This window comes from Myotis davidii, unplaced genomic scaffold, assembly GCF_000327345.1.
Source record: "Myotis davidii unplaced genomic scaffold, ASM32734v1 scaffold452, whole genome shotgun sequence".
Classification (NCBI taxonomy): domain Eukaryota; kingdom Metazoa; phylum Chordata; class Mammalia; order Chiroptera; family Vespertilionidae; genus Myotis; species Myotis davidii.
Genome location: NW_006284245.1, coordinates 1,099,770 through 1,110,168, shown reverse-complemented (window position 1 = coordinate 1,110,168; position 10,399 = coordinate 1,099,770). Strand labels below are relative to the sequence as shown.

At 36.8% G+C, this 10,399-nt stretch overlaps 1 protein-coding gene across 1 annotated transcript in view; it reads right to left on the bottom strand.

Annotated features, from left to right (window-relative positions):
* Positions 1 to 10,399, bottom strand: part of ZC2HC1A (zinc finger, C2HC-type containing 1A) — a 39,366-nt gene that overhangs the window by 15,003 nt on the left and 13,964 nt on the right. The window contains exons 6-7 of the mRNA XM_015568663.1: positions 5,641 to 5,740; positions 4,722 to 4,821 (exon numbers count right to left, since the gene is read on the bottom strand). Of these exons, the coding sequence (XP_015424149.1) occupies positions 4,722 to 4,821; positions 5,641 to 5,740 (200 nt within the window). The remainder of the gene's footprint in view (positions 1 to 4,721; positions 4,822 to 5,640; positions 5,741 to 10,399) is intronic.

Here is a 10,399-nt window from a genome sequence, read left to right as displayed (position 1 = left end):
CCTAAAGTACCCAGACCTAGGATATAACAGACATTTCTCATGTGCCATCTTCATATTTATTTTGGTGTAAACACTTCCATACTCCTATCCCCTTTTCTGTCAAACCTCCTATTTCTGTGCCTCTACCTCCAGTAGCACTGGAGTTGTCAAAGTAGCAACAAGATAAAGGGAATTTGAAAAGAAATAGAAATCTTTGCAAAAGCGATGATATTATCAAAAGGAATTTAAAGACTTCAAACCAACTGATCGCTCTTTGGTGGAAGGTTTCTCTGTCTTTCTTGATCTTGCAAACCATCAGTTAAGGCAGCGAATAACATGAGCATAGAAACCAGGAAGTCTGTATCTACTACGTTTTCCCTTGGCCTCAAGGGCCTTAGATGTTTCAAGTTATGAAACAATTACCTTTGCTGATTTTCATATTGAATTTATACATTATCTGTTTCTGAGGTTACTTTGAGAATTAATAAATGTTGGGAAAATACAATGACAAATCTACTTTATAGTGTACTTTTTTAATTATTTACAAAGTTTGAGGAATATAATTTCCATCATCTGCTAGCACCCCATTATGGAACTAACAATCTAAATGTTTTTAGAGTGCTTCAATGCCATTTTTGTTTAAAGGTTCCAATTCAGTAATGGCAATTATTTTACAGCCAAAGTCCACAAGAAATTAAGGCAGGAATAAACAAATCCATTCTGCAGTAAAAGCAGTCTTGCTGCTGCTAAGGAAAACCAAGGAGGATTTTGAAGCCAACGAAGCACTCCCACATAGCAGACATTTTGGCAATTTGACCATGTAACTTAACATAATCTCATATGACATGTCCTTAAAGTGGCATCTAGATTTAGTCAGAGTCAATATAAAAGTATATTTTCAATCCATCATTGTTCTTCCTATTCAACCATCAAAAAGTGTTAGATTAATAAAAGTTAAAAAAAAAAAACAGTTTGGTGTTTGATATATAGAATCCTAATCTATAGCCAAAGTTCCTGGAGAGCCCAAATGACTTAAAAAAATAATAGTTCCATCTTTGGGTGTAAATGAAGAATACTTAAAAACACCTACCTTCAAATTATAAGATTCTAATGTTCACAATCATTTACTTATTCTAACCTTCAAATTATAAATACCTAATGCCTACAATCATTTACTTATTCTAACCTTTAAATTATAAATACCTAATGCCTACAATCATTTACTTATTCTAACTTTCAAATTATAAATATCTAATGCTACAATCATTGACTTATTCTAAACAGTGGTCAGCAAACTGTGGCTCTCGAGCCACATGCGGCTCTTTGGCCCCTTGAGTTTGGCTCTTCCACAAAATACTGACTTCTGCGCATGGGCCACGAAATTTCAATCACACTGTACATGAGCGCCTGCATGTGGTATTTTGTGGAAGAGCCACACTTAAGGGGCCAAAGAGCCGCATGTGGCTCACAAGCCACAGTTTGCCGACCACTGTTCTAAGATAAGGAGTGGCTAACTTTCCCTGAAAAGGGTCAGACAGTCAATAGGTTAGGTTTTACAGGTTAGACTGTCTCTGCCACAAATGCTCCACTGTGCCACAGGAGCAGGAAGGCAGCCACAGGCAATGCAAAAGGTACTTAAAAACTAGACATTTATTTCTTACTACTGTCAATATAAAGTATGAAAATCCAAATTCAATTTTTGTATTAAGAAATGTTCCTTACATGCATTCTGTTGTTTCAGGGTAAACTGCTGTTTTTCACAGCAACAGAAGTAAAGCTTTGAAATTTGATATTTTAGCTATTGAAAATTATCAGATAAACATCTACTTAAGCTGGTAACTAACCATTAAGAAAACACAATTCTCCAAGGCAAGACTGTGAACTCTGTGACAGAATTCAAATGTGGCAATATTTATTTAAAAGCTCTGCATTTCATAATACTTCTCAAATTTCTAAGAATTAAAGACAGTCATCTTCTAGATTAGGGAAAAATTTCCTTTGGGTGTATGCTTTGCTTAAAAAAACTGTTAAAATTGGTTGACTCAAAGGTTGTCGAGAAGTTAATTAGAAAACAAAGAATTTGTCTGTGATTTGATTCCAATATATGCTAAATATTACAGATCATTGGTATGCATAAAAAGCTGAAAAGAACAAACTCTTGTGTATATATGTGGGCTTAAAATAATTCCAAGTCACTGAAACTATTTTACTAACCTCAAAAGATGCCCAATTTCTGGAACATTTCAGTTAACCAGGTGTCTTAATTCCTTTAACTCTGTCCTTAATCACCTCTGTCACTGGAAATAATAGTTGCCATACAAACTTCATGTATGTATTTCATCAGTACCGGCACCATGATTCTGTGATGTGCCAACAGGTTGACAAATGAGGGATCTAATTTATGAATTCATTACTTTTTTTATTTACTTGTCAAAACTTCATTGTTTGCCTATATGCCAGGCATTATACAATACTTTGTAGTTATAACTGCAAGCAATGCACACACACAGAGCTTTGTGATCACAGAGGTTATCATCTAGCACAAACAGATCGTTACCTCAGTAATCCTAAAAAAGGAATGAAGCCTGCCACTAAACAGCGGCCATGAATGGTTCTGTGTAATATATGTAATACAGTTATGTTCCAGTTAATATAGTAATACATTAGCCAGAAGCAAACACCACCGCTCTCTTCCCAGTATCTAAAAGCACTCCTGTAACATGTAAGTATCAAATATAAATGGACAAAATGGAATTTGAATAGTTATATTTGACAGTTTTAAATGATGTGAGAGAACCAGAAATTTTAACTCTTCATCATTTTGTAAGCAGTACATAACATAAAATGTGTGCTCACAATCTTTGCTTGTTAGTAAAAACATTTTCTCCAAGGGATGATGTCAATGTTGATCAGACTTTCTTAGGTCAGTTGTCATGATCTAAGCCGAGCCACAGATGAGGTCCGAGTGAGACAGAAGGAGAGAGGCACAAAGTCAAAGTCATAAAGCTATTTAGTAGCAAAGTTGGGCCCAGAAGCCTCATTTTCTAATTCAAAGTCAGTGCCCCTTTTGATGATACCAGCCAGCTTCACTCGCCCTATTTAAGAATACAGGGTGTCAGTGCAACTACTACTGCCAAATGATTAAATTACCAGCATGATAGGAGAGGTCCTAAAAATACCAGCTTTTAATTCATAATCACACGCAAAGGAAACTATAAATAACACTAGAAACAAAAACTATAAACTAACATGGAAGGTAATTCTTTGTGATATGGTCAGAAAGGCTTTGTAAATTGAAACACATATGGCTATGTCTTTACTTCAGTTATTAAAATAAAATCAGTAGAGTAACAAGAAAAAAAATCCGTTTTAGCACTGGAAGCTGAGAACCTTTTACTTTTCAACCACCTGTTCTACTGATAACCTCTCTCTTTCTTAAGGATAGCCTGTCTCTTCTTTTTGGAAGCACAACAAAAAGAAAAAAACATTTAACTAATCAGATGTTGTTAGTTGATTGTTCTTTTTCTCCTAAAGAAATTAAATTCCTTTTAGTTCTTGCACTTTCTACATAATCCAAATTAGGACACAAAAGGCAATTATTCTCATTTTATATTTAGCCTAATATACTAGTATATTTCTTATATAAAAACTGAAGTGAAAACCTATATCTGAAAGTAATATGGGCTATATTTCCTATACCAACCTTATCGGCATTTCTAAAGATGTAGACATCAACCTGCATTCTAATGACCAAATGGGTTTTAAACCTGCTCATTTACTAAATACAAATGACGAATCCTTCATTTTCTGACATCAAAATGGAAGAGATTTGAGTTTAGTGGACTACCAGGCCTTCTATTAAAATCTCTAGTGTTATCAATAATTCCCCCACAGTAACATAATTATTGAAAGCTTACTTATGCTACTTTACTGAAAACCATTATTATAAAACTGTAGAAAAATAAAAAGTACTTAATATTAAATAAATAGAAAAGAATCACCCATTTTTACTATTTCAGCATATTTGGTCTTTTTTTGTCTACATCTATTTTTCTACTTTCTATCATAGCAAACATGGCGTTTGTACCCTACATTTCACTCGTGTTATAGCAGAATCAGCTTATTAAGATTTATATATCTGTTTATGGTTGCATAATATCCCTTTGTAAACTTTCAACATCTGCTCTTCAAACAAAGCTAGACACATTTAGGTGGTTTTATATTTTTTACATTGTAATAAAAACATGAAAAGAGATCAATGTTTAGAGCTGAAGAGACCCTGATCTGTACCCTGCTTCTAACTTTTAACAGCTATGCAGCTTTGAACAAATTACTTTGCTTCTCGGACCCTCTCGTGATACAGTAGTAGGTGATTTTAATAAAAATGTGTGTAAAATGTCTAGCACAGTGCCTGATACATAATGCTTACTAAATCATGGTTACTATAAAAATCTTCAGTATTTCAAGTGATTTCCTTAGCTAGATTCCCAAGTAAAATTATTCAATCAAAAATAGGAATACTTTATGCCTCTTAATAAATGTTAGGCAGACTTCCTTCCAAAGTGAGTATACTAATTTAGAGCCTCGCCAGCAATGAGAGTGGTCCTGAGCAGCAATATTAACAGACAAGTGAACTTAGAAAATTAAGGTTAATGAAAAAGCCAATTATCTAAACAAAATAAACCTTAGTGTTATTTATACATCTATATGTCACTAATGAATTAGGTTCAATGTTAACCTACCCTACATGAGGGGCCGCTATCCCTTTATGCGAGGGAGATAAGGTCTGAAGTTTGTTTCCCAACGAGCTGCTAACTGAAGACATTCTACCTGAAGAGACACCTTTACAATAAAAAGGTATTAGTTTGAATGAAACTCTGAAAAAGAAATTACATAAATTAGCATCTGACAAAGAAAATAATGGATTACTGGCAATAAATCTAAACTCATTATCAACTAAGAATCATTTTTATTAAAAAAATAAAATTTCCAGGGAACATCTAGTATCCTTCATTTCTAATTTCCATATTTCTTATAATTTACATACAAATAAAAGTACACTTCAGTAGTCAATATTGTCTTCTAACCATTAAACATTTGTCTTTTAAGAACAACTATCAAGTTCAGAGCAGTAGAGGTTGAAATGAGAGAAAAATAGTCAAAGAATCAAGAAAAGAACTTGGTTGACTATTCTGAACAAATGCTGTATCATTAACAACATCAAGGATAATCACTGAAGCTTAAAAAAAGGACTTTAAAACATCTAAAGCAGTGGTTCTCAACCTGTGGGTCTCGACCCCTTTGGGGGTCAAACGACCCTTTCACAGGGGTCGCCTAAGACCATCGGAAAACACACATATAATTACATATTGGTTTGTGATTGATCACTATGCTTTAATTATGTTCAATTTGTAACAATGAAATTGGGGGTCACCACAACATGAGGAACTGTATTAAAGGGCTGTGGCATTAGGAAGGTTGAGAACCACTGATATAAAGTAAAAGCTCCTGAAAGTAACTTTATTTTTACCCTCCCTATCTCTTAACTAATTACAAATCTATTTTAATGACCCGAATAGAACACTATCTTCATTTTCTTCTCTAACAACACTATAAATAATAACAAAGAATGGAAGCGAATTATTTCATGGCTCTCATTACCTACAACAGTTTTGCTGGTGCCACTTGGCTGTGGTAATCGTGAAGATCCCGATGACAGACTCCCAGGAGAATTGGACTTTTTCAGAGCAGGCGGCTTATACTAAAATAATGAAAATAAATTATTTCATCATCATCTTTAATATCAATTGTAAACTATTGTTTCACAACCATTATTTTATTCCCTTCAATGAGCAATCCTTTTATTCCTCATTGTTGCCCAAAGTAAGGAAGTGTAGATTAGAAAGTGTCCCCTCAGAGAGAGGTTTCCCAAAATGTTCCTTCTCAAAACTGCTGGACTGGAAGTTTGGTTAAGATGTTCCATTTCTAAAATAAACAAAGAACAATTTTCCCAGTTCACAGGGGAAAGGCTTAGTGGGAAATATTTCCTCAATGTTAGATTCTAAACACCAAGCAAGTATTAACAGAAAAACTTAGAGACACCCAGTGCTTCTCACTGGGTGGAGCGACTTTTAAAGGTCAGGATATAACATGCTCCTGGGTGTGGTTTTATATTTCATATGTATACTCCAGCCACATTTCCCGACCAAAATGCCTAAGATTATATATCAGCCCAGACAGGTTTACACGAGCCGCCTAGGGATGCCCCAATGTGAAGAGACAGCCAAGTCTGGCTTCCTGTCCCACCAGACCATTCGGAGGGATGGGATGTGGGTTAAGAAAGAACAGGGCACATCAGCTTACGTTATTTTTATTTGTGCTCCACTCTCTCAAAGGATATCACTATTAATTTTATTTCACTGTCTCTTATGATCCAAATTTTGCTCATTTACTAAATATAAAAATATCTTATCAACCACCTGATCTGATATAAAGAAATGCACTTGCCCAGGTTTATACTACAACTTAACAACAGAACAGAAATGAAGACTCCGGCCACCTCAGTGCCAGCCAATGCTTCACTATAAGGTGATTACTGCATTGCGTATATACTTGAGTTAGCCTAATGCAGTAGACTACTTAGAACTTCTTCTGAAAATGGGTTTTAAGCCTGATTTTCAAAAGTCAAATCATATTTTATAATATAGTAGCACTACTAAAATGTTGCTAGCTAAACACAAATTTTAAAGTCAAACATTATAACTCTCTGAAATTCAGTATATGACCTTTAAAGAAAATCTTGATAAAAGGGTCTCATACACACACACTCAAATACCATGCACATTTGGAACTATTATGCAAGACACTAAAATTTCTTGAGCACTTGGCAAATAGAAAACCTTCAATAACTGTCAGATGAACAAATGACTGGAAGACCTTGGAGATAAGCCGTAGACCAGCGGTTCTCAACCTGTGGGTCTTGACCCCTTTGGGGCCGAATGACCCTTTCACAGGAGTCGCCTAAGACCATCGGAAAACACATATATAATTACATATTGTTTTTGTGATTAATCACTATGCTTTAATTATGTTCAATTTGTAACAATGAAAATACATCCTGCATATCAGATATTTACATTATGATTCATAACAGTAGCAAAATTACGGTTATGAAGTAGCAAGGAAAATAATTTTATGGTTGGGGGTCACCACAACATGAGGCACTCTATTAAAGGGTCGCGGCATTAGGAAGGTTGAGAACCACTGCCTTAGACAGTTTCTTTAAAAACCTGAGAAGTCTTTCTGGTTTGTTTGGGTTTTTTGTTTTTGTTTTTGTTTTTTATATATTTTATTGACTTTTTACAGAGAGGAAGGGAGAGGGATAGAGAGTTAGAAAAATCAATGAGAGAGAAACATCGATCAGCTGCCTCCTGCACACTCCCCACCGGGATGTGCCCGCAACCAAGGTACATGCCCTTGACCAGAATCGAACCTGGGACCCTTGAGTCTGCAGGCTGACACTCTATCCACTGAACCAAACCGGTTATGGCTTGTTTGGATTTTTTTAAACTGATTTTTAGAGAGAGAGAGGAAGCAGTGAGAAGCATCAATTTGTTGTTCCACTTACTTATGCATTCACTGGTTGACTCATGGATGTGCCCCGACTGGAGACCGAACCTGCAACCTTGGCATTTCGGGACAACACTCTAACCACCTGAGCAACTTGCCAGGTCTGAGGTGTTTCTGGCTTAAAAGGGCATCTGTGTGGCTCAGCTGGTTGGGCGTTGACCCATGCACCCTGAGGTTGCCGGTTGGATTCCAAGTCAGGGCACATGCCTGGGCTGCTGGCTCACTCCCCCAGTAAGGGGCGTGCAGGAGGCAGCCAATCGATGTTTCCCTCTCACAGATGTTTCTTTGTCTTCCTCTCCCTTCTTCTCTCTAAAAAATCAATAAAAATATTTTTAAAATAAAATAAAAAATAAAAGGGCATCTGTTCGAATGTCTCCCACTAAAATACCAATGAAGATATTAGAAAAGATTTTAAAATAAATATGGAAAACAACACGTAAAAAAATTTGTCAAAATACCAGAGACATGTCTACTAAAAACAGGGCCCATAAAACTGAATTAAGAAACAGAATTGGTGATCCCCTCATGAGCTGCATGCACAAAGGGGGGCACATTGCATAGTGAGAGGTCAAGCCTTCAGGTTGAGTACAGGCAGGAAGGGCCTGGTAAAACTACATATCGAGCACTACAGATTTTTATGCCACTTCAGAATTTATTAACTTAATGGATTAGAAATTGCAAAAGGCAGAATATGCCTTTCAAACAGTGCTTTGCTTATCTGCTCTCTATATTGGGGCTTCTATGATTTTACTCAATTTTATTGCTTCCTGAGGTCCCTAGAACGTAGCCCAACCTTATCTATCTCCTCTAATAGCTCCTGTTACTTTCAACAAGAGCCAGATTAGTTTCCTTTGTGAATCCTCCTACTACTCTGAGTGCCTTTTGTTTAAAGCATATTCACCTGCTTCTCAGTAGGTTGCTGTTCCCCTGCCCTAGATAATGGGACTCTTTCCTCACTGAGCTGCATTTTATCTATCCCACAACATCTAGCCGGATTCTACCAGTGTCAAAAAGGCTTTCAGGATGACTAGCTATCAACAATTTTGTGTAAGTTCATTCAAAAGAACAAAATAATTGTCTTTTAATACAATTATAGTCAATATATTATTTCACTCATTAAGTATTTGGTAGGTGCTGATTATTTCATGTTTTTTTTATGCTGATCAACACTCAAGTAAATTTCCTTAGCAAAATATGTATACTTACGAAGACTTTCTTGAATGTAAAAGCTTAAAGAACATGGAAGACATCAATCCTATATAATAAAAGGTTAATATGCAAATAGACCAAACAAAGGAACAATTGGTCACTATAGGATGGTGGAGCAGGTGAGCGGGGATGCCAGACCAAGGCGGGCGCCAGTCTCTGCCAGCGCCAGAGCCGCCCGCTCACACCCACTGCCAGTGCCTGGTTCCAGTTCCAATCACTTAGCACCCTCAGCAGGTGCAAGTGGCGGCTGATGGCCCTGATGACCCCTGAGGGCTTCTCCACCTCCCCCTGCTCCTGAGGGGTGATCAGGCCAGCAGCCACCACTTGCACTCGCTGCTGGCACCGGCCCCAATTGCTCCATGCCATAAGCGGGTTCGAACGGGGCCAGCGCCGTCAGCATGTGGGAGCGGCGGCAGCAGGAGCAGGGCTGCAGGCAGACAAGGGACCGGAGGCCACGGCAAAAGGGGCCAGGCAGGGGCCCAGAGGATGGGCTGAGACCAGCCCCTGTGCCTACCACAGCCTCATGGCCCACAGTTCCTTTCAAGGTGCATGAATTCATGCACTGGGCCGCTAGTTTCTTATAAAATGGCAGAAGGTACTATTTGGAACGATTTTTCAAATAAGCACTAAAAATGCTCAGGACTGATAATACTGCATGCTGATGAAAATATAGCTGCTAAATATGACAAGGATGCATCTAAACCTCTTTAGAAAAAGTATTGTATTTAGTCTACTAATATACACTTAGTACTTGCTACAGTGTCTGACTTGAACAGGGTATTCAATAAAAACTTGTTGAATGAATAGAAACAAAAAAATATGGCCCAGCCTGCATGGCTCAGTGGTTGAACGTCAACCTATGAAGAAGGAGGTCATGGTTCGATTCCGGTCAGGGCACATGCCCGGATTTCGGGCTCAATCCCCAGTCGGGGGCGTGCAGGAGAAAGCCAATCCATGATTCTCTCTTACCATTGATGTTTCTCTCTCTCCCTCTCCCTTCCTCTCTGAAATCAATAAAAATATATATTTTTAAAAAGAAAGAAAATATGGGGTTAAACTAAAATGAACATACACAACTGGGCATGGAATTAACACTGATTTAAGGTGAGAAAATCAACTACTTGGATTTCACATTTATCAATCATTTGGAACAAAGTTGTTGCCACATACACATTCTATTGTATTTCCTTTGCTCTGCTGATTATTTTATTCTTGAAACAAAAAATCGTTTTACGGTCTTAACTGTTTATATGTAAGATATGCGTTTGACGTCTGTTTGGGAAATCATTCAAAATGAGTCACTGTTCTTTCCCCACAGTGATGGTAATAATGATGTGCTCTACTTCCAATATTAACAAAAATTCAATGAAAAAATTCTCTCAAGAAGACCCCAATTGTAATGGAGTCTTTTAATTCAATATTTTATTTGTAAGTAACAAGAGAAATGGATTTATTACCTGCTAGATTTATAGTACTAAAAAAATTATTTACAAATGAAAGCTTTAAAAAAATGAAATTTGCTTGGAAGTATGACATTTTCATACTTCCAATATGCTTAAAGAAAACCAATAGTACTGTAAAA